Raw genomic sequence first — 24,255 nt, 5'->3', positions numbered from 1 at the left:
AAATGTAGCAAAAGCACATCCCTTGTATGAAATAATCAAACTAACTTGGTTCGGCTAGTCTTGGTTACGAGTGTACATTTTTGTTTAGGTTACTTGATTTTGAACTAAACTGTGAATCCCTGGTTGTCACACACTTATGATTTTACCTACTGTTGAATGTCTTTCTTGATATTGTGTTTTGGATTTACAGCTAGTGCAGGGAACATGTACAATAATTAAATAAAAATAAATAAAAAAAAAAAAAGAGGCTGGCAGGATTTTTAACAAACCAATAAAAAAAATGGATATCCTGAAAAGTGACAGGTTGTTAAAATTACATTAATTTTTAATAATCTACTGGTGACAACAGGTTTGCAGTGCCGCTTCACAGTGTATTGTGAGTTATATTAATCATCCACACATACAGTACATAGGGGCCATAGTAGGTTACACAGTGGTCACAAGTTACAATTACGTTCCCTAAATACCACAACCATATGGCTAAATGCATGCTTTTAGTGGCCTTTCACTTAAGTGGCTCTGTTACCTTATGCAATGAACATGGTTATGTCCATTTCAAACAAAGACCCTTTGAAATGGTTGCAGATGGTCAATGCATGTACTCAAAAGGTACTAATTAAATATCTATTTAGATAAACTTTCCATTTAGAATAGAGTTCTACAAAATTTAGGGTTATGGTTAGGTTCATACCTTATTTTAACATCCTTGTTCATTAATCAACTGGGGTCACTGGTCTGGAAATACTGTATTTTTCAAGTTCTGATACCACTTTTCTCAGCGCTGCACTTGGTCAGATGCACTGGGAACAATGGTCTCAACTGGAAAAGTCCTACAGCATTCCCCCAAGATTACATACAGCAGGCAACAGATCATTATGCTGTACATTGTGTACTAGGGAGCAACAGCAGCAGCAACTAATTAATTATATATGAAATTCTAGTAAGTCTTTGTTTCTTTCACGATAAAATTAAATGTGGATTTTTTTCAGTTTAAAAAGGAGGCAGCCAGTAACAGATTTGTGTTTTTCCAGTGTCACCTTTCAGTTTCTTCCAGCTGACAAAAAAAGCATCAGCCTGGTTCCTTGCTGCTTGTTTCAGGATTGGTTACCAGGGTCTATAGCCCTTACATGGCCTGTTTATTATCCAGCAAAATCAATGGAAAGGGTACATCTCATGCGCTAGCAAGGGAAAAGCAATCTGGGTATTCAGTGTCTTGTCACAGTTGTCCTTGCATTGATAATAAACCTAGCAGGTCCATGTAAAGCAAGTTTAAATTCAGTTTCAAACAGTCCAGGGGAGTGTCTCCCCTGAGAAACAAATACCAGTTGTATTCAATTGTAATGTATTCAATTCTTGTCCTCCGAGATTTTTTTTTTAATAGAATAGGGTGAGCAGTTGAGACACTTGATGAGACACAGGTGAAACAGAGCCAGGTTTAAGAAAGGCACATGTTAACTGTGGGTGAACTCATCCAGTTGAAGTAGTCCTGCAGATTTTGGCTTGCAATCCAGCACGTGACAATTGGGTGATCCAAACAGTTTAAATAACAATAATATGAACTAATGGCTGCATCATGACTATTGCTAAAGTTTAAATTTAATTTGCAGTGATCAATATTCTAAGTAGTTAAATCGGAATTTGTAGATAAGAGCATTTAAAAAAATTCTGGAATCCTACATAGTAGCACTATTATTTCACCTTAAAAATAGATGCTTGGACAGTTGCGTTGGCTGATTTAAAACAAAAACTATAGTACCAAATTACAAAAACAGCTATATGACAAAGACAAAAATATATTAAAAAAAAAAAAAAAAAAAAAATCACACAACAATGGGTTAATTCCTACACCCAAAGCGTTAGAAAAGGGTTCACACTCTCTTGAATCACATCTGCTGTGACCAAATAAGAGATATCTTTAGAGCCAAGTCAAAATTCTTGGCCATCAGTCTTACAAGAAAAAAAAAGAAGAAAGCAAGTCAACTTATCTTAACCCTGGCTTTTCCTTAACTACTAAATGGTAGTAGTTCCTATATGTGGCACTCCCAAATATATGGCTCAGTTAGGAGTCTTCTAGATAAGTCTGCCTCTTCACAGGAGACTGCAGAACACCACAGCTTGCTCAGGTCACGCCAGCGTAAAGTACATTTTTATTGTTAAACTGTTTGGATCTCGGAGGTGTTGTGCATGTTTAGTTATCCTTGCTGTGGATGCTCTTTGTTCACAGGTTCTGCAGGTCTCGCTCGCGGTTCAGATTCTGGAAGAAAGTCTTTCCGAACTCGTAGGTGCTGATCATCACTGCACAGGCCGGGGCCACTTTGATCACTCGAGGGAGGAACCCTGGAGGGAGAAACAGACTGGTCCAGTTTTCTATGGCAGCCACACATACATGCTCCTACCAGAAAGAGGTTATTCATTTTAAGCAGCGTTATAGCTAAGGAAATCATCCAGGAGTGACCCAAAATGATACATGCACAGGGGCAGGGACTTGTACGCAGTCAGCACTCACATATCCAACCCTATAAAATTTTTACTTCAGTGACGGTTAAACGCATGTGACGCGTATCTGATTATTTCATTTTGGCCCATTCCAATCCTTGTTCGTTTTTTCAGGGAAAACAAAGATACAATGTCAATAATACATAATTGAAAAGGACTGTGCTTTAAAATGAATAGGCTTCCATTTAGACGTACTATAGTTGGTTTTGTTTGTATAGTACTATATTTTCAACAGAAGTAGTATTTTAATTCAAAACAATAGGATTCTGAAAAAATAACTTGCCAAAAGAGACGACACCTGGACTGTAACACAGTACATACTGTAGCGAGGGGGCAGCTGATTTGCAAGACAAATGTGGGAATGGACCGGATCATAGACTGGGGAAGGGGATGGGAGTACTCTGTAAATAATGTGTGTTTGGAAACCATGTTATTCTTGTTCAGATCTGTTGGCGTTCTCAGTGTGTTTTAGTGCTTGTGTGACGAGCTGAGCGACTGGCTGTGTGTGAGTTCGTCACTGAGGGGGGTGGGAGCAGGTCTGACACGAGCAGTCAGGGACAGGGAGCGTTGGACCAATGAGTGAGGAACGGGGCGGGACTTGGTGGTGTTTGTGGAGATGACAGTGAAAGAGAGAAGCAGGATCTGACAGCAAAAGGATTGAGAGAGGAGGTTGAGTCAGTGAGTGAGAAGAGGAATGAAAGCCATTGTTCACTAAAAGCAAAAAAAAATAATTAAGACAGCGGTTTCCCACTGCTTTGAACCGCAACTGTTGTCCATCTAATCATATCCTGGAAACCCTGCAGCTCAACGCTACAATACTTTTAAATCCATTACGTATTGTAGCGATATGTAAAATTCCCCATTAAGGACCCAACAGCAAAATTAAATCAAAATGTTCCCCATGCATAGAACTGCGTAAAACATAAAAGGCAATGCAATTTAGCAAAAGATTTAAAAAACACCATCCAAAGTCAGTATTCAAAATTGCAGAATATAGTGCTCAATAAGGCCCTAATGTCACAGTTCACTTACAAATGAAAATGCACAAAAACCACCAAAAAAAATAAAAAATAACAGATACAAAAAAAAAATGTAATCACAGTATCTGAAACTGTTTAACTCTTTTACATTACTGTAGCTTGTCTCGTTCACCTTGTTATTTCTGCATTTTTGTCATGGGAAAGTAGAGGAAGCGCTGTGTAACTGCACTATCAAGACAGTCTGCTTTGGCATGCGCTAAAAAAAAAAACGCAGCTGTGACGGATAAAGTACATTGTAACATTGAAGAGATGGGCTTTGTATTAGAAAACTGGTGACGGAGTCGGAAATCGCATGTGATGGGCAATTAATTTGTTACATATCTATGAAGGGTATTGATTTTATTCTTCATACAGGGCGGTAAAACGAGTGCTGACTGTGCTGCTAATTATGGCGAGTACCATTTGCTTCATGGCAGCTTGCTGTTTTTTTCAATAACCACAGAGGGCTTGTTTTAATTATTTATCTTAAGGCCGACATAGCGCTCATTAAATTTGAGACCCTTCATCGCCAACAATAATGCAAAAAACGCAAGCTATGTTATGGCAAATGAGTACAAAAAATGTTCATCCTCATAATCCTATTAACTCCCAAAATGTTTTTTCAACAAAACCAGCCTTGCATACACATTGTCTGTGCTTGTAACTTATTAGGGTGGCAAGTTAATTTTATGTAGGAATGAAAATTGGCTTGCAAGAATGAGGCTGCCAAAGTCTTCTAAATAAATGTTTTTCCAAAAAAATCAGCAAGAGATTACAAAATGAATCATGTATTGCAACAGACTTGAGACCCCTATACCAAACACTGTCAGATTTGGCATTATTTAAAAGTAGGCAATAAACTGCTTATCTTGGGTACAGAGTGCAGACCACTCACTCCACTGTAGCCAGAACCCCTGGTATAAGGAGTCAGCGAGCAATGAGTTTGCAGTTTTGACATTGCAGTTCCTATCCAATATAATCCAGATCAATTCTGTGTGTTCAGATTTACATTAAAACATATAAAGAGGAAAATGTATAGGGAAAATCATAATTACACAAAAAGGTGATAGAAGTAATCTTCAGCTTTGCTTGTTGACTGCAGATGGTACAAGAGAAGATTTAATTGTAAAAGACTGGTTTAATAGTGCCGGTAGAAATGTGATCATAAATCTTCAGACAATAAGGTTGGTTGCCTGGGACAGATTTTTTATTTAGTCGAGCTTACCTGCAAAGAGCCCCCGAAATCCTGACTCTGCCTGGATCCGTCTCATTATCAGCCATGTGGACGAAGGCCTCTTAGTCGCAACTGTCCAGAGGGGAAAAACAAAACAAAAAGGATTTAGGTCAGTTCATTTGGCAATCATGCATAAAAAGAAGAGAAGCAGCCAAGGGAAAAGGTCTAGAGAAACACAGCAATAACTTTTTTTCTTGAGTGATTTCTTCTTTCTTCTTTGCAGACTCTGAAACGGATTTGAAGAACGACAATGTTAATATTACTAGAGACAGCTGGCCTTCCAGCACTTGGGATTGGTTGCATGCAACTAAAAGCGTTCACCTCACGGTGAAACTGAAAACACAAATCCAACCCTAGTTTTTGTATCCAATACACAAGAAATAAGCTTCCAGCTGAATAAAACGGACACTAAAAAAGACCAGGGGGACCATCGATCTGAAAAAGACTCAGCACCCAAAAGATTGAACACTGCTAGTTTGATGCCCATGGAGCGAATCATCATCGTCTTGAAGATCACCTTGCTCTAAGCTGCAGACGTCAAGCACCACCTGAGAGGAGGGGAGGGGGAAACAAGATGTTGAGATTCCCCACACCCACTCATCCAGTGCACATGGTACCCAATCTGAGGAGGCATCCTGTGTCACACAAGGGGAATATAACAGGGAAAGTCAGCTTTAAAAAAGTGTTGACAATGAAGACATGACAGGTAATCAAAATCCAGCGAGAACAGTCCTTTGGCTCACTTACCTTTCTGTGTCTCCATCTCTCCCAGTTCAATCTGTCGACGGGTCTTCACTACGTCAAACGGGAGGGTCATCACAGCTGCGATCTGCAGAAAAAAAGAAGCCCCAAGATAAAACAAAATCTGAAGTCTGCTCAACATCTGATGAGAATACAGTATTAGGTGAATTTTATAAATCGTTTTCAAGATAAGCAAGTGTTTTGCCGAGAAGAAAACAATAACCAGTCAAGACCCACCCCCACTATAACTGCCAATGTCAGAACAGGGAAATGTGGGTCTGTGAACTTTCACCAAATGTGTTTTTAATGTTATGGCCTAGGTTCCAATACAAAAGCTGAATGCTCTACTTGCTGTTTTCTAATACAAAAGCCTGCTCACTGACTGTAGCAAGTGAAGTTTAGTAGCTGTACTCACTGCGCCTGAGATTGCACCAGCATTGAAGCTCATCATGAAGGTGGCTTCCTGGACACTATACTCCTTACACAGGCGGGCCTTCACCAGCTCATAGTTGAACCAGTAAAGGGCTGCAAAGAGGAGGACAGTGTCAGTGGTTTCCCCCTCAATTACAAAAGCAATCCTTGGTTTGAAAATTACAAAATCCTTTCTCAACCTCGGAGAGTTAACTGCAGTGGGGTGCTAAACAAGCATTTGTTCTTGATATAGGCAAAACTTTACATTTGTCACTTTTACAGTGGTGACATAACGGAAACTTTTCTTATACTAAAAACTATAAGGTTGTCAAGCAGATTATTATTACAAGGTTGATACTACCCTTAAGCTGAAGTCCAGTAATTACACAAAGATAGTACCAGATACCCTTAAGATCTTGTGCCAAGGAACATCCATACCAAGTTTAATCACAATTGGATGTTAAGTTCTCGGGATATACCAAAATGATACCTCCATTATTGAAGAGGGAAGTGCTCTAAAACTCTAAAAAGAAAGAGGAGATGTTCAAACGAACTGAGACGGGTACCTGAGAAGGGCACATCCCTGAGTATGGTTGGTCCCCAGCCCCTCCAGAGGGACAGCCAGCCGCCCTGAGCCACAGAGGACTGGATACACACCCCAAGCTCGCGGTACGAGAGCTGCCTGGACTGCATCTTAGTGCGGATCAACTCCAGAGGGCTGATTACCGTCACGGCACCCACTGCAACAACAGCACACATGCATTCAACTTCACGCCTTCCTGCCGACACTCTCCCAGGGTTTATTTGTTTGAGGTTTAAGGTTAGCCAATCCTTACATGAAATTGTACAGACAATTTGAAGTTTCAGTGCCATTAATAAGGCTTTTCACAACATCATTATACAGGCTATAGAGGTGCATAGTGGCCTTGCCATTTCAGCCTTCAACGGAGCTTGTAGACCCTATGGTTTGAGTAAACTGCAGCGTGTTACCACCACAGAAACCCAGTCTAGGAAGTGAGTTTATTTTTGATTTTACAAACAAAACCAAATCATTGGATCTTAAGTTAAAAAAACATAGTTAATCTTCAGAAGGATCATGTTAAACTTTAAAAAGTAACTGTACTTGATGTCCTCAAAAGGGTTTAAAACTGGTTGCTGTATTAACGTCCTATAAATAAGACTGCAACTGCCAACTGAAATCACGGTCACTTACATCTAGCAAAGGCACCAGCGACAAGCGGTACCTGGTTACCCTGATACCCCATTCCATAGCGAAGGAAGTCCCGCAACTGGTCATAGCAGGTGAAGTAGATTACCGTTGCTGGCACTGCCATCACACTGTAAAAGAATTAGTTAAGATAAATTATTAAAGTGAATTGGTTACTTGGATAATTTATAATGGGGGGGGGGGGGGGGGGGGGTATATTTTCAGTAATGCATTAATTTATTTGTTTTCTCTATATAAAAAAAAAAAGTCTTGTATTAACAACTTTCAGCTTTATAACATGCATCATTAAATCCCAGGGAAACAAATGTATTTGCTTTAATAAGAAAGGTTTACATAGTGAAGGACAAAGATCCACGTAAAGAATGCCAGGAAGTAATCATGGCTAAATTTAATTGAAGTCACTAAGTTTCTCTGAAAGACGTTCTATTGCAAACTTCATTGCAAACAATCTATGCTAAAATTAAATAAATAAAATCTGTGTTATTCCCAGAATTGGGGTAACTCACTACTGCAATAATATTACTTGTGTCAATAACAAGGTAATTAACACGTTCGGTTTTTGATGGGATTAATATTATGGTTGCTTGTCGCAAAAAATAAATGAGCTTGTGTCATTGCCTTTTCTTTGTTGTACACCTACATTGGTTGTATTTATTTTTTTAAGCATTCACTTCAGTTACCAGAAGCTGCTCTTTATTGTATTTTCAGTCAGCATGACATGTCGTCAAACCAGAAACAACAACCACCACCTCGGCTTACAGCAGTCCTTAAAGTCGTAACTGCTATGTTCCTTGAACACATAGAAACCCTGAACACAACAGCAGCTCTCGCTGCATGCGTGCACACAATCACAGAGATCTTGACAGGTACTAAACAGCTTCTCCAGTAAACTTACCAGTACTTTTGACGCAATACAACATGGACTATTTAGGTTTATAAACAAAACGTTTAAAATAGTTTGACAATGTACACTTTGAAGAGCTCAAATTGCATGCGTACGAAAAATACTATAGTATAATTGATGCATTGATAATATGTACATTATATTAAGTAATTTATGTAACAATGCTTTATATACTTTGTCATTTTTCCAACAAACGCTTGCTATTCTCTTATAAAAGGGGAGGTAGGGCAGCAGTGTGGAGTAGTGGTTAGGGCTCTGGACTCTTGACCGGAGGGTCGTGGGTTCAGTCCCCGGTGGGGACACTGCTGCTGTACCCTTGAGCAAGGTACTTTACCTAGATTGCTCCAGTAAAAACCCAACTGTATAAATGGGTAACTGTATGTAAAAATAATGTGATATCTTGTAACAATTGTAAGTTGCCCTGGATAAGAAATAAATGAATTCCACAAAGTCACATTTATTGTTACAATTTAATATTAGCTATATCCAGTACATTAAGAGTTGTTTTTGTTGTACTACAAAAAATTTAAAAACCTAATTTGGCACATTGGTAATTCATTTATTAAGACATAGTTAAAACAGTAATCAACAGTCAGAAAACCTGTTTCGCAGGTCAAAACAAGAGAAATAAATAGAACCAGTACTCGAACAGTCTTTTTTTATTATTATTAAGTAATATGTAAGGACATGTTACTCATTTCTTCAGAAAAAAATCGAAGAGTTATAAGTTACTTTTTTCACCAACGTGCCAGCAGTGTGGAGTAGTGGTTAGGGCTCTGGACTCTTGACTGGAGGGTTGTGTGTTCAATCCCCAGTGGGGGACACTGCTGTTGTACCCTTGAGCAAGGTACTTTACCTAGATTGCTCCAGTAAAAACCCAACTGTATAAATGGGTAATTGTATGTAAAAAATAATGTGATATCTGTATAATGTGAAATAATGTATAATGTGATATGTTGTAACAATTGTAAGTCGCCCTGGCTAAGGGCGTCTGCTAAGAAATAAATAATAATAATAATAATAATAATAATAATAATAATAATAATAATAATAATTAGTAACACTGGTTATTCCTTTTACCTTAGTTTCTGCATTTCTATGAAAAGGGGCATGCTGTATTGTCAACCTGACCTAAATTAATTGTAAAATCCTTACTCAAAAGAAACTAAAATCACACACTGTTAATACATTCATTATTTATGCACTACCAATAGTCAACCCTTTAGAGAAACAATAGCAGTTACATTGCTGTACAAATATCAATCCTTGGCTTGAATACTAGATGAGCTGGACTTGTCACATGTACTAGGAAAAAGCCAGAGGTTTATAAAAAGCATTGGCAAAAATATTTAATTGGATTAAACCATGCTTTAAATGAGTTGGAAACAGATCTAAAATGTACTAGGTAACCAGTCCACACAGCAACAAAGCATGTATTTCTGAGGAGGCACGCACAGTAAGCTGTGAGAATGTTGTACAAGTCACAGAAGAATGAGCAACTTACAGTGTTGGTGGAAGTCCACTCCAAAGAGACCGGACTCCTTCATAGCGAGTAATCTTTACAAAGGCATCCTAAAAAACAAGAGGATTATAAAATGCTTGCAGATTACCATCTAGTAACAGAATGCCCATGCAAAGTTTAATCAAATTCAGGCAAAAGCTTTATAATTATTATTTAGCAGACGCTTTTATCCACAGCGACTTAGAGACTTTGAACGAGGGTTGAACTAGGCATCACAATTGCCGCTACAGAGTCACTTGCACAGGACCTCGGTTTTACATCTCATCCGAAGGACAGAGCACAAGGAGGTTAACTGATTTATTTAGTAGTCAGCTAGTTTTCTCTGGTGTTGATAACAGTATCCAGAAGTACTCACCACAGTGCCTCTGAAGTGGGTGGGAGTTTTATACCAGCTGGAGCAACTGGTGCCATTCTCACACACATACAGATGGTCCATCAGCCCATTACAATAGAGGATACATTTCCCTGCATGCAAACAGACAGGACATATTTACACTTTAGGTAGCAAGCTGGGCAAAGAAAAGAGTAATAGGTAGCGTTGGGACAAACAGGTTTTTCAGGTTTGACTAGTCATTCAAATTCTAACAAATATTCATTCATTTTGAATAAGCAGAAAAAAACTGAAGTAAAACTACAGGTCTCTAAATTGGCAACAAAGAGGACAAGGCCAAAATGGCCTTCAGTTTAATACATTTGTAGAGGGCACCAAGGATACTAAACTTAAATCAAGACCAAAGTGTAGGATGTTGTGCAATTTTGCTTAGGGTTCATATATAAAGCTAATTATTGACCACAGAACAAAAAACAGTTTAACTTAACTATTTATTCAGAAAATGCAGGGGGTTTCTTTGTCAACCAGCAGCCTAGACAGTTCTCCAGACTAACCTTTTCCCTTAGGAGCCAATGGCTTAGGCCAAAAAAAGAAAATGGTCGCCAACTTGTTAAGACATTAAACTGATACCAAAACAGTAACTTCTGTTAGTACTCACTTGTTTGTTGTCTCATTCTGTTGAATATGTGAACTATGCAGCCGATGACTGCAATTAACTCAGCATTTTACATTTTGCAAGTGTTGTATATGGAATTGGTAACCACATCTCCAATTGTGTACAGTTGTAATATGAGGAATAGCATGCTGCAGCTCGCATGCTCAGTGTAAGTCAGTGGATTCCTGGTCAAAGCATGCAACAACTCAGACCTCAGACCCGAATCATCCTCAGACCCGAATACATATGGGACAGATGCGGCTGTTAAAGAAGGCGCAACAAACTGTTTGTGTTAACTCAAACCCTTATTTAGACACTGTGGCGGAGTGTCCCGCCCCTATTTATTATTATTTGTATTTTTGTTTGCAGCGCGGGTAAAAGCGCCGCGTCTTTTGTTATTATATTTAAAAACCCCGTGAGGATGCATGGCTGATCAGCTACTGATTATTTAACTAGCTGACAGTCATGCATCCTTACCAAACGCGTGCAGACTCTGGCCGGGGGATAATAAGATAATTACCAACTAGTTAAATCCCTCGGCCAGAGTATATAAACCAGCAGCACTCTGCACTCGGGGTTGAGAGTGTAGAGGAGAGTACGGGAGAGCGGAGAGAGAAAAAGCAACATTAACCAAACAATTGCTAAGACGTGCTGGATTTCCCAGCACATCACTTACTTGTTTGTTTGTTCATTCGTTTGGCCCTTGTGCCCTTTTGTTTTGTGTTGTGTTAATTTGTTTAATATTTTGTTTATTAAATACGCTGAGTGCACTAACACTCAGCTTCAACCGCCCATCCACTGTTTGGTTTGAGTTACTTCCTGGTCCGTGACGTCATCCACATCACCACTGCGAGCCAGACTGTCACATATGGTGTCCTGCGTGGGACAAACAACGCCTCCAACAGCCGGACCAGGATTGAAAAGTGCGTTTTTTTTGTTTGTTCGTTTTTTTTTTTCAAATTAAAAATGGGGAAAAGTAGCCGGAGGAGAAAGCAGCAGCAGCAGCAACAACAGCAGCAGGAGGCGCAGCAACATCAGCCTTACCTTGCCACACTGGATATCTGCCTCACCTGCCTGAAGGGTGAGGAGTGGTGCTTCGCGGTTGGTGAGGTTGGGCACGTGGCACCAGACCAACCCCCTCCATGGCAGGAGAAAGAGGAGCCAGAGCGTCCAGTGAGGGAGGACCTGCATCCTCCAAAGAGGACGAATGCACTCTCCTCTGAGGGAGTCTGGGACTGGCTGGTGGAGCCGGGGAGGGATTATGAGGAAGCCCTCCCTGCAGTGATCAACCTCCTGTGGGCAAGAGATGGGGAGCGCTGGGAGGCCTGGGAACAGCAACACCACCCAGCTTCCCTCCCAGACATCGCAGCCATGGTGTTCAACTACCTGGCTGCGGATATGGGAGAGACCCTGCTGCTGCCATCTCCAGCACAAAAGGGAGAGGAGCCATCGCTGCCGTCTCCAGCGCCAGAGGGAGAGGAGCCATCGCTGCCGTCTCCAGCGCCAGAGGGAGAGGAGCCATCGCTGCCGTCTCCAGCGCCAGAGGGAGAGGAGCCATCGCTGCCGTCTCCAGCGCCAGAGGGAGAGGAGCCATCGCTGCCGTCTCCAGCGCCAGAGGGAGAGGAGCCATCGCTGCCGTCTCCAGCGCCAGAGGGAGAGGAGCCATCGCTGCCGTCTCCAGCGCCAGAGGGAGAGGAGCCATCGCTGCCGTCTCCAGCGCCAGAGGGAGAGGAGCCATCGCTGCCGTCTCCAGCGCCAGAGGGAGAGGAGCCATCGCTACCGTCTCCAGCATCAGAGGGAGAGGAGCCATCGCTACCGTCTCCAGCATCAGAGGGAGAGGAGCCATCGCTACCGTCTCCACCAGCAGAGGGAGAATGCCTGCTGGTTTCGCCTCCACAGCCTGGGGAGGAGCCCGAACGTCCTACGCCCGAGTGGGAGGAGCCAGAACGTCCTACGCCCAAGAGGGGGGAGTCGGTGCGTCCACAGCCCAAGAGGGAGGAGTCGGTGCGTCCACAGCCCAAGAGGGAGGAGTCGGTGCGTCCACAGCCCAAAGAGGGGGGAGTCGGTGCGTCCATAGCCCAAGAGGTGGAAGTCTGCGCTTCCACAGCCTTAGGACCCAAGCTGCAGTCCCAAGAGCCAGAAGGGGAGGAGTTACAGGCTCAACCCCCTGAATTTTTCTGGGGGGGAGAAGGGCAGGATGCTGATGTTCCCCAGCAGCCTCTATTTATGCTGCTGAAGGGAGCACGGCACACACCAGCCCAGCCGCCACAGCAGAGGGAGCCAGAACCGCCACAGCCTCCCTCTGAGTGGCCAGCATCCGCCCCATCGCCTCTGCCTCCACCACCACCAGGAGCAGAGCAGCAGGAGCTGCCTCTGTCTCCACCACCACCAGGAGCAGGGCAGCAGGAGCTGCTTCTGTCTCCACCATCACCAGGAGCAGAGCAGCAAGAGCTGCCTCTGCCTCCGCCACCTCCACCAGCAGAGGGTGAATGCCTGCTGGTTCCACATCCACCGTCGTGGGAGGACTGCTTGCCCCTCCCACCTCCACCAGCAGAGGGTGAATGCCTGCTGGTTCCGCCTCCACCGTCGAGGGAGGACTGCTTGCCCCTCCCACCTCCACCAGCAGAGGATGAATGCCTGCTGGTTCTGCCTCAACCGTCGTGGGAGGACTGCTTGCCCCTCCCACCTCCACCAGCAGAGGATGAATACCTGCTGGTTCCGCCTCAGCCGCCGTGGGAGGACTGCTTGCCCCTCCCACCTCCACCAGCAGAGGATGAATGCCTGCTGGTTCTGCCTCAACCGTCGTGGGAGGACTGCTTGCCCCTCCCACCTCCACCAGCAGAGGATGAATACCTGCTGGTTCCGTCTCAGCCGCTGTGGGAGGACTGCTTTCCCCTCCCACCTCCACCAGCAGAGGGTGAATACCTGCTGGTTCCACATCCACCGTCATGGGAAGGACTGCTCCTGCCCTGCCTCGCACCACCCAGGGATGCCTGCCTCGCATCGCCTGGGGCTGCCTGTTCCACATCGCCTGGGGTCGCCAGGGATCCTGCTTCGCCTGGGGTCGCCAGGGATCCTGCTTCGCCTGGGATCGCCAGGGATCCTGCTTTGCCTGGGGTCGCCAGGGATCCTGCTTCGCCTGGGGTCACTACACTGTGGTCGGAGCCCCACGGAGGGGAGCTGCCGGCCATGAAGAAAGGGGGGGAGGTCAGGAGACCAGCTTCCCCAGCCGCACTTTCGCGGCCGGAGATCATGTGGTCAGAGCCCCACGAAGGGGAGCTGCCAGCCATGGAAAAGGGGGGGGAGGTCAGGAGACCAGCTCCCCCAGCCGCACTTTCGCGGCAGGAAATACTGTGGCTGGAGCCCCGTGAAGGGCAGCTGTCAGCCATGAAGAAGGGGGGGGAGGTCAGGAGACCAGCTTCCCCCGCAGCAATTTCGCTGCAGGAGAAAGGGTGGCCAGAGCCCCACGGAGGGGAGCTGTCGGCCATGAAGAAGGGGGGGCAGGTCTGGAGACCACCCCCAAAAATTTTTTGGCCAGAGGAGCTGGCCGGTGCGCGGGCCATTGGAACACTACGGCTGTTTGGGTGGGAGGAGGACATCCCACCGTGGCCGCCACCTTTGGCCCGTTGCTGCCCCTGTTCCTGCGCCGGGACTGCTGACCGGGACTTTGGGGACTAAGGGGGGAGGTGGCCGAAAAGGCCATGTGTGCTGCGCACAAGGGGGGGCATGTGTGGCGGAGTGTCCCGCCCCTATTTATTATTATTTGTATTTTTGTTTGCAGCGCGGGTAAAAGCGCCGCGTCTTTTGTTATTATATTTAAAAACCCCGTGAGGATGCATGGCTGATCAGCTACTGATTATTTAACTAGCTGACAGTCATGCATCCTTAACAAACGCGTGCAGACTCTGGCCGGGGGATAATAAGATAATTACCAACTAGTTAAATCCCTCGGCCAGAGTATATAAACCAGCAGCACTCTGCACTCGGGGTTGAGAGTGTAGAGGAGAGTACGGGAGAGCGGAGAGAGAAAAAGCAACATTAACCAAACAATTGCTAAGACGTGCTGGATTTCCCAGCACATCACTTACTTGTTTGTTTGTTCATTCGTTTGGCCCTTGTGCCCTTTTGTTTTGTGTTGTGTTAATTTGTTTAATATTTTGTTTATTAAATACGCTGAGTGCACTAACACTCAGCTTCAACCGCCCATCCACTGTTTGGTTTGAGTTACTTCCTGGTCCGTGACGTCATCCACATCACCACTGCGAGCCAGACTGTCACAGACACGCTACGATTTGACTGGCGAAAGATAACATTGGTTTATTGGAGTTCACAAAGAAAATGTTTTTTAGCTTGATACAGTGCCCTTTTCACTTCGTTTTAAAAAAATATGTATTATTGACCTTTTGCTGCGTTTTTATTTTCTTTATTTTAAGTTTTAGGGGCATTTTGACCTTATTCATACAGTACCTCTGGACTTCCAGGAATTTGTATTCCATCAGATTTTTAGTCCCTCTCAATCTTCAGTTTAAAGCATGGAATAAAAAGCTGGAATATCACTTTACAGACCGATGTTGTAGCACATACCTAAATAATGACACAAGTGTTGTGTATGGAATTGGTGCGACTTAACCACGAAAATCACATAATCGTGTTATTGTTTGGACCTAAACACTTCCTCCAGTTGCTGAGGCTGAAAAGGCACAGCAGCCATAATGGCCGTGAATGGACATACATTTTGAGGGACACCCACAGAAATTGTGGACCCAAACACTTCCTAATACAGGCGTCTCTAGTTGCTGAGGCTGAAAAGGTACTGCGGCCATAATGGCTGTGAATAGACATACATTTTGAGGACACCCACGAAAATTGCCACATGGCTGCCGTTAATTTCGAGCCCTGGAAATAAAAGTTGCATGATGAAAACGCAGCAAAAACAACACGAACGAGACAAGCTACAGTAATGTAAAAGTTAATCATTAAACAGTTTGATACTGTGATGCATTTTTTTTATCTTTTAAATCTTATCTTTAGTTGCTTTTGTGGCATTTTCACTTGCAAGTGAACTGTGCCATTAGGGCCTTTTTGAGCACTATATTCTGCAATTTTAAATACTGATACCATTTTAACTCTGGAAACTGGTGTTTTTTTTTAATCTTTTGTTAAATTGCATCGCTTTTTACGCAGTTCTGTGTATGGGTAACATTTTTATGTCATTTTGCTGTTGGGTTGTTAAATGGGGACTTTTACATACTGCTACACTACGTACTAGATTTAAAATTATGTACTGTATTACAGTCCACAGTCTTCTCTTTTGGCAAGTGATATTTTCAGAATCATATCGTTCTGAATTAAAATACTACTTATGTTAAATATAGTATTGTACCAACAAAACCAACTACAGTACATCTAAATGGAAGGGTACTTATTTTTAAAACACAGTCCTTTCAGCTATGTATTTTTTACAGGCAAGGGCTGGAACGAGCCAAAATGAAATAATCAGATATGCATCACAGTTGTTTAAGTCACTGAAGTCAAAATGTTACAGGGTTGGATATGCGAGTGCGGACTGTACTGAAATATCGGATTGGCTCAAATTACCATATGCACATATTTCCTATTCTGCTCAAGTACATACAAACTCGTAGAAGTAAAAAAATATCCACCCCTATTTTTCTTGAAGCGTGAAAGATTTCAGATTCTCTTTTGACCCCATAGCCCTCAAGCAACCGCTCCAAGGTCACTAACAAGACTGACCCAGAATACCCTGCACACAAATCAAACGTGCAACAAAACAAGCTGCAAAAAAAGCTTTAGGCCTTTTAGGATCTGTACGACTACCTTGTTTTCTGTACTAATTCTATGAATCAGAAGATATTTTCATCTTGTTTTAAGAGTTTCTCTGAACTGTAGATTTCAAGCCTTTGTCATGTTTCGCAAAACTTTGTTGATACAGCCTGTATTCTATTCTGTAAGTCTACAAGGTTCAATGAAGCTTTGTGTTTTTAATATGTTGCTCTTTTTTTAAGCATGCAGGCGCTTAATTATATAAGATATACTTTTATACAAGATAACTTATGCTTGTATGCACGTTAATATTTTTTACTGTGTAAAGGCTTGTATATGAAACCAAAGTATTAACTGCATTTCATCGAAAAATATCCAAGTATAAACCCATGAGCATTTGTGTGATCATACATAGCAGAAATGGGTATGTGTACTGCAATATATGCTCCTATAATCTCTGGAATATAAATGGCTTGAAACTGGTAATGACCCTGAATACATAACTACAAGGTTACACAAACTAAGCCTTATCTACTGGTACCAATTGGTTATGGCTAATAAAAGGGAAAGCTAACAGTTGGAGTGCATTATCTTTAAAAAGGGTGGGCTGTTACACTCCTGTGAAAGGAGATAAAGTGACAGTATATTCCAAGTTAATACATCGTGTGTAGGGCGTCTCTTGTTGTTTAAGAGATCTCATCTCATGCAGTTTGGGCGAGTGGATCATGAAGCAGTTCTGGCTATTCAAACTGCGATATTACATCTCTATACAGCGAGAATCATCCTACACATGACATTTATTTATCATAAAATCACACAAAATTAAGATTGTACTCAAGAATAGCTTTAAAACACACACACACACACACACACACACACACTATTTTATTTGTAAAACATTTATCCTCCCCTAGTCACGAATATGGTTCAGTCCATAATCAACTGCCACAGTCCCTGCGTATAGGCCTACAGGTGCTGTGTCATGGTGAGACTCTTTAAAAAACAAAAGTACAGCATTAAAAAATTAAACATATTTTACTTTGTTCAGATTGTAGCGATTTCATTTCTTGCTTTTCTATTTCTGAAGTTTTGATAATATTTTTCTTGAAGGTACCAGGTATGCGTGTGTATTTGTTTTGATTTTTGAACAATGGATTTAAGTGAGGTATTCTATACATTTTGGAATATACATGATTGGTTGACTTCAGATATGTGTTTTATAAAGTATACAGGCAGTGTAAAAGAGCTACTGTGAACTAAAGTCAACTTCTGATAAGTCATTCAGGCTACAGCACAGCAGGTCACTGAACTAGAAAGCTCCCCCCAATCTGTCAATACTGCTTTCCAGAGCTTGATAAACAAGACCTCATTCACACTTGTGATTTAAGGCAGCCCAGGGCTGGCCTTTACATATATATATATATAAACAAACACAAAGCAGACTTATGGCCACCTTTTCGTATCACATGACTAATTTGGTGACATCGCTCAGTACTCCCACACGCGCACAAGGTAAACAGAAAGGTGAATGCTCTGCTAGCCAAGATGGCAGTGGATCAATATTGAATGGTAATCATCTACATTATACAACTTTAATTATAAAAATATTAAAATACAAATCTAGTGGGTTAACATTCAGGTTGTTTCTTTCACATGATATGAGTTGCCGTGCATTCATAATTAAGCTTCATTTGTCACAATTATCTTTTCTTCCTGCTATTTAGTAACTAAGCGATAAATCTAAAAACTGCAGGATTGTGGATCTCAATAATGCAGCGACTTGGCATATTCAGCCACCATTGTTTATTTTGCACGCAACGATATACACAGCTACAGAAGTGTGCGTCTTTACATTAAAATGCTGCTCATTTCTTTTAGCTGCTTGCTTTTACAGACATAAAATACTGCTCTCATTCACAAATATTAAGATCATTGATGCACAATAACAGTCAAAATAGCCAACAATATATATATATACATACCATAAATATACCATAAAATTGCTGCTGTGCTGCATTGAAAAAAACATATCTGCTACAAATCAAGGATTACTATATATCCCGGTAACTTCCATTACTAGGAAGGCTATCGTTCGATTTAAAAAAAATAAAATAAAAAGCAATTCGCCACATTTTAGGCCTGCTTTTCAGTCACATATATGAACACACAAAAGGGCCTTCAATCGCAAACGGGGTTGCAGACCTAAATATGCGACGGCCCTGCGCCAGCACAGCAGTGTGAACGAGGTCCAAGTTGTAGGTCTCATGACAACTTCCACTACTCTGTTGATCGCATCTCTGTGTTTTGGCTAATATATCATTTTACTTTTGTATTTATTTCACAGATAATTTAAGCATTGTGGTGTACAATGTATTACATTATAAATTCAATATGCAAGATCCTTATAAATTAGTACATTAAGTTAAACATTTCAACTTTTACAGCCTTAACACTGTATATTTTAACCAGTAGATGGCAAATATCTATTTCTATTTGTATGTTATGAAGTTAAGATGCTTGCAACTTGCAGAGTTAATTTCACTGTGTATGTGTATATTATATATACAGTGCCGTGAAATAGTATTTGCCCCGTCTGATTTTCTGCATTTTTTTGACACAATGTTATCAGATCTTCAACCAAAACCTAATATTAGATAAAAGGGACCCTGAGTGAACAAATAACACCAAAAATGGATACATATTTCATTTATTTATTAAAGAAAGTTATGCAACACCCAATGCCCCCGTGTGAAAAAGTAATCACCCCCTTAGCCGCAATAACTGGTTACACCACCTTTAGCAGCAATAACTGCAACCAAACGCTTCCTGTAGTTATTGATTAGTCACTCACAGCGCCGTAAAGGAATTTTGGCCCACTCCTCCATGCAGAACTGCTTCAACTCAGTGACATTTTGGGGTTTTCGAGCAAGAACTGCTCGTTTCAGGTCCTGCCACAACATCTCAATGGGGTTTAGGTCTGGACTTTGACTAGGCCATTCTAAAACTTTAGATTTCTTGTTCTTCAACCATTCTGATGTAGGTCATGGACGGATGGCCTGACATTCTCCTGTAGAATTCTCTGATACAGAGCAGAATTCATGGTTCCTTCAATAATGGCATCCAGATGGCATCCCCAAACCATGACACTACCACCACCATGCTTGACCGTTGGTATGAGGTTCTTACTGTAGAATGCAGTGTTTGGTTTTCGCCAGACATAACGGGGCCCATGTCGGCCAAAAAGTTCCACTTTTGACTCATCTGTCCATAAAACATTGTTCCAGAACTCTTGAGGATCATCCAGGTGCTTTTTGGCAAACTTGAGACGAGCATTCATGTTCTTCTCAATGAGCAATGGTTTCCGCCTTGCCGTGAATCCCATTTTTGCCCAGTGTCTTTCTGATGGTGGAGTCATGAACACTGACCTTAGCCGAGGCGAGAGAGGCCTGCAGATCCCTGGATGTTGTTCTATGGTTCTTTGTGATTTCCTGGACTATTTTACGCCTTGCTCTTGGAGAGATTTTGGCAGGACGGCCATTCACTACTGTCCCAAACTTTCTCCATTTGGACAATATGGCTCTGACTGTGGTTCGGTGGAGCTCCAGAGCCTTAGAAATGGCTTTGTAACCCTTTCCAGACTGACAGGCATCAATTTCTTTTGTTCGTGGCATGATGTGCCTCTAGAACCTGTGTGCTGACAACTTCACTCTGATGGTAAGGGCCAAAGTTAGTCAGATTTATATTGGGCAGGGCTGGCCCAAATCAGGCCTGGTTGTTAACCAAAGTACTCAAGCAGCTGACCCTAATTATCCCTTTAATTGGGTTGAGTTAACTGGGGGGGGGGGGGGGATAACTTTTTCACACCTGAAGATTGCATGTTTGATTACCTTGCATACCAAACAAATGAAAGAAGCACCAAACTTTGGTGTCATTTTTTCTCTCAGACTCCCTCTATATACTACTACAACCCACAAAAAAATCAGACCAAATACAATGTCAAAAATGTGCAAAAATACAGAAAATCAGACAGGGGGCAAATACTTTTTCACGGCACTGTATATATATATACATATATATACACATATATATATTATATATACATATATATATATATATATATATATATATATATATATATTATATATATATATGATATAGGGATAAATACATAAATAAATAGACCAAAGTATTATCTCCAGTCCATAACGGATCAAAATTGCATTATTAGTATTACATGGTTCCTGCAGCTCTCAGCTGAGCAAATTTAAGACCTTTAAGACTTAAGACCAATCTTTAGAAAATTTAAGACCCATTTTCACATCAAGTATACCAAACGTAAATACTAAATTGTGACTAGTTCAAATACCATCTAACAATTATTTATTCAAGCTGAAAGAATCAAACATTTGATGCTAGTACAATACATACAGTACCAATGCAATGATAACAGTTGATAAGGGTTATTGTTCAATCTTTCTTTAATCAATAGAGCAGCAGTTAATTCCAGCCGATCAACAAACAACTCAATTATATATTTATGAAATCTTAAATGACATTAAGAGCTGTCAAAGCTGAAAAAAAAACCAGCACTCTCACTTGACCTACGTTCTGACACGTTATAAACATTAAATTAAATATAGTTTGACAATATATATTTAGAATCCTGGAGATAACAACAGTTTGAACCATTAGCATTGTTTAGCCATCAGTATCAATCGAATTTAATTTTTTTTTTTTTTTTTTTTTTTTTTTTTTAAAGTCCATTGCATTTCTTTTTTTTTTTTTTTTTTTTTTTTTAATTTCGTCGTTGCCAATCAGTTTTTATTATTTTCTCCCCAATTTGAAATGCCCAATTATTATTTTTTTTTAGGCTCAGCTCACCGCTACCACCCCTGCGCTGACTCGGGAGGGGCGAAGATGAACACACGCTGTCCTCCGAGGCGTGTGCCGTCAGCCGCCCGCTTCTTTACACTCTGCAGACTCACCGTGCAGCCGCCTCAGAGCTACAGCGTCGGAGGACAACGCAGCTCTGGGCAGCTTACAGGCAAGCCCGCAGGCACCCGGCCAGACTACAGGGGTCGCTGGTGCGCGGTGAGCCGAGGACACCCTGGCCGACCTAACCCTCCCTCCCCCCGGACGACGCTCGGCCAATTGAGCGCCGCCCCCTCGGAGCTCCCGTCCACGGTCGGCTGTGGAATAGCCTGGACTCGAACCGGTGACGTCCAGGCTATAGAGCGCATCCTGCACTCTAGCGAGTGCTTTTACTGGATGAGCCACTCAGGAGCCCCCCGTCCATTGCATTTCTTACTTGTTTTTTTTTTCTATACATTTGGAATCACTCATTGTTTTTTACAACAACAAAGAGAGGCTCGAACGAGTGGTATTTGTGGAACTAATCCGTTGTGTTTATTCAGCAACACACATAGGCTACAACTAGTAGTGATTCATTTTATTTATTTTTTTGTTTGGCAGACTTACACAAGGTTACGTACATAGTAAACTAAGAAGAACTGTAAAACTGACAGCATGAAGCAGCTCTCTAGAAAGCACACACCGTCTGGATCAGAGATAAATAGCTATGGTCTGGAGGATGTAACTGATGCCATTTTGGCTCACACAGAGTTCTTATCATGCACTAAGTAAGCGGGAATTTGGATTCAACATGGCACATACGGTCTTCAGTTTCATAACAATCAACGAGTTGAGAGACAACCCGGTTTCCTTGTTACAACGAACAAATCAGCCACTCGATAGACTGGTAACTCGACTCCTGTGCGCCACGCAGTTTGTTCATAGGGTGAATCAAAAGAACTGATTCAATGGGGATCCTGATCCGATTCCCATCCAGGTTTACAATACACGATGTTTTCAATCGGGAGACGCAGCACCATGCACACATACCGATTAAGCTACGATTTCTCACTGTAGATCGGGGGATTGCAAGCTACACACACTATACGAGATATCTTGTCGCGGACTGCGCCTATTTTCATTGCAGAATCGTAGACATCATTCGGGAGAATCAAGGACTCAAGCGAAGAGGCGATCGCTGTTGTCTGTGCATTGTTTTGCACAGATAAAAGAAGAAAACGCAGAGAAGATCCATTTGGACGCGCAATTGGCTTATGTAGATTTTACTATTAATATTTTTCTCCGATATGAAAAACATTAAATACTAGAAAAATATTCTCATTAAAAAAAAATATATATTTCACTTGCTTCCAAACTGGTTTCTATGACTGTGCACAAGAAATGGCTTTAAGAATTCAAGATTCTTTAAAATCAATTTCTGCCTGGAAGTGAGGTCTATTGTCCCACTCCCACTGTGACGAGGTTTCAGCAGCTTTCTGCTTGTGTTTGGACTTCTACCACTGACCAAAAATAATTATAAATACATATTACAGTATCATTATTCGTATCTATATAATTGAAAGCATACAGTAATGCATTTTGAATATGTAAGTACTATGTGTGTATAATAGGACCGTGGATATTGCTAATGTCATACTCTGCAAATTCCAGCATGAGAACTTATACTTCAGGGACATATACTGCACAAATGTTCAATATTGCGATAAAAAAAAAGTTTAGAAGAGTTATAACATTAGGCTATAGCAATGTCAATATTTATTTCATTGACGTCTGTGCTCTGAACCAACTTGAGTCGAGGTGCATCCAAAATAATAAAATCAAATCTGTTCAAAAAGCGCAACACTCGCTCCTAGTACAAAATATTTATTAGATTAAAAGATTGGCGTGGGAGATTGGCTGTCAAGCGGTCGTCAGATGAATAATTTGAAGACTTTCAGAAATATTTTGTACTACGAGCGAGTGCTGCGCTTTTGAACAGACTAGAATACAACTTTAACAGCTACTACAAGTTTGTTATAGGTTTAAATATGCAACAACGTAATCTACATTCTCCATTTCACACACACACAGACACGCAACCCCTCCTCCTCGTATTTGATTAAATTAGCAATACAAGCATACAGTAGGGGTTTGAAAGGGATATCGAATACGAGTGACTGTAGAAACTGATTCTAATGAGAGCACACACCACCACACAGTATCTGCTTCGGCGTTAACCAGTTATAACAATTATTTACTTGGGTACCTGGTTCCAAAAGAATTTCCCTCCATCTTTGCTCCTTCAATGAGCGATCATGATAGGAAAATGTCACTTATGTCAAAGACACACGGGTGTTCCTGCCACATCTCCACCATCCTTTCCTCAATTTTGAGGCGCCAGACCTTGTGGGGCACAACATTTCTCTTCGTCGCCATTGCTGCTAGCTTGTCCTATTGGCTACTGGCAGTATTCATCAAGAAATCGGCCCGTAGCCCCTCACACATTTCACGAATTGCTTTGTCGGGGACTAAAGTTTTCTGACATGTTAAAAATTTGTCGGGACGTCGTAAGAACGTCGGGAGATCGCAGGCGCCACTCATCTAATTTCAAGACACTGATCATTTTTTATTTTTTGGGATAAAAATGCTGCTCTGCCTCGGAGGTGTCAATCACCGGGCTACGTGTATCAGTTTGGACGGCAGGGATTCCTATTGGCTAAGAGAAGCAAAGTGCTACCTAACAATAGCCAATCGAGTGTGTTTTGAAAAGCAGTGCCCCACCCATTGAAAGAACGTTAATGATGAGAAGACGGCCCTTGCAGGTTTTTTTTTTTTTTGAGTGCAAGAGGAAGAAGAAAAAAAGGTTAAGTGGCATTTTTTTTAAATGGGAATAATATTGTATTCATTTTTTAATACATAAAACCAAAATCCCCACAACACAATTGAGCTCACTAGTAGTAGTATCAACTCGAGGAGACGGCAACATCTTTACAATACCGTTTAAAATAAATTCAAATGCCTAAAGTTTTAGACAAGTTCTAGTAGTACATAGACTTTCTGATGATCTGCATTGGTGTAT

At 41.7% G+C, this 24,255-nt stretch overlaps 1 protein-coding gene across 3 annotated transcripts in view; it reads right to left on the bottom strand.

The window, feature by feature from the left end:
• Positions 1-304: 304 nt before the first annotated feature.
• The window catches only part of LOC117433389 (probable mitochondrial glutathione transporter SLC25A39), a 31,501-nt gene continuing 7,550 nt past the window's right edge, over positions 305-24,255 (bottom strand). For 2 of the 3 annotated variants that reach the window (XM_034055588.3, XM_034055587.3), the window contains 8 exons: positions 9,911-10,020; positions 9,538-9,605; positions 7,115-7,239; positions 6,468-6,641; positions 5,906-6,015; positions 5,497-5,578; positions 4,741-4,821; positions 305-2,337 (listed from right to left, as the gene is read on the bottom strand). In XM_034055588.3, the coding sequence (XP_033911479.1) occupies positions 2,219-2,337; positions 4,741-4,821; positions 5,497-5,578; positions 5,906-6,015; positions 6,468-6,641; positions 7,115-7,239; positions 9,538-9,605; positions 9,911-10,020 (869 nt within the window). In that variant the 3' untranslated portion in view covers positions 305-2,218. Of the gene's footprint in view, positions 2,338-4,740; positions 4,822-5,267; positions 5,385-5,496; positions 5,579-5,905; positions 6,016-6,467; positions 6,642-7,114; positions 7,240-9,537; positions 9,606-9,910; positions 10,021-24,255 lie in introns of those variants that run through there. The other variant, XM_059006534.1, reaches the window with a different exon arrangement.

Source organism: Acipenser ruthenus, chromosome 33 (assembly GCF_902713425.1).
Source record: "Acipenser ruthenus chromosome 33, fAciRut3.2 maternal haplotype, whole genome shotgun sequence".
Lineage (NCBI taxonomy): Eukaryota > Metazoa > Chordata > Actinopteri > Acipenseriformes > Acipenseridae > Acipenser > Acipenser ruthenus.
This window is presented reverse-complemented; position numbering and strand designations above follow the sequence as displayed.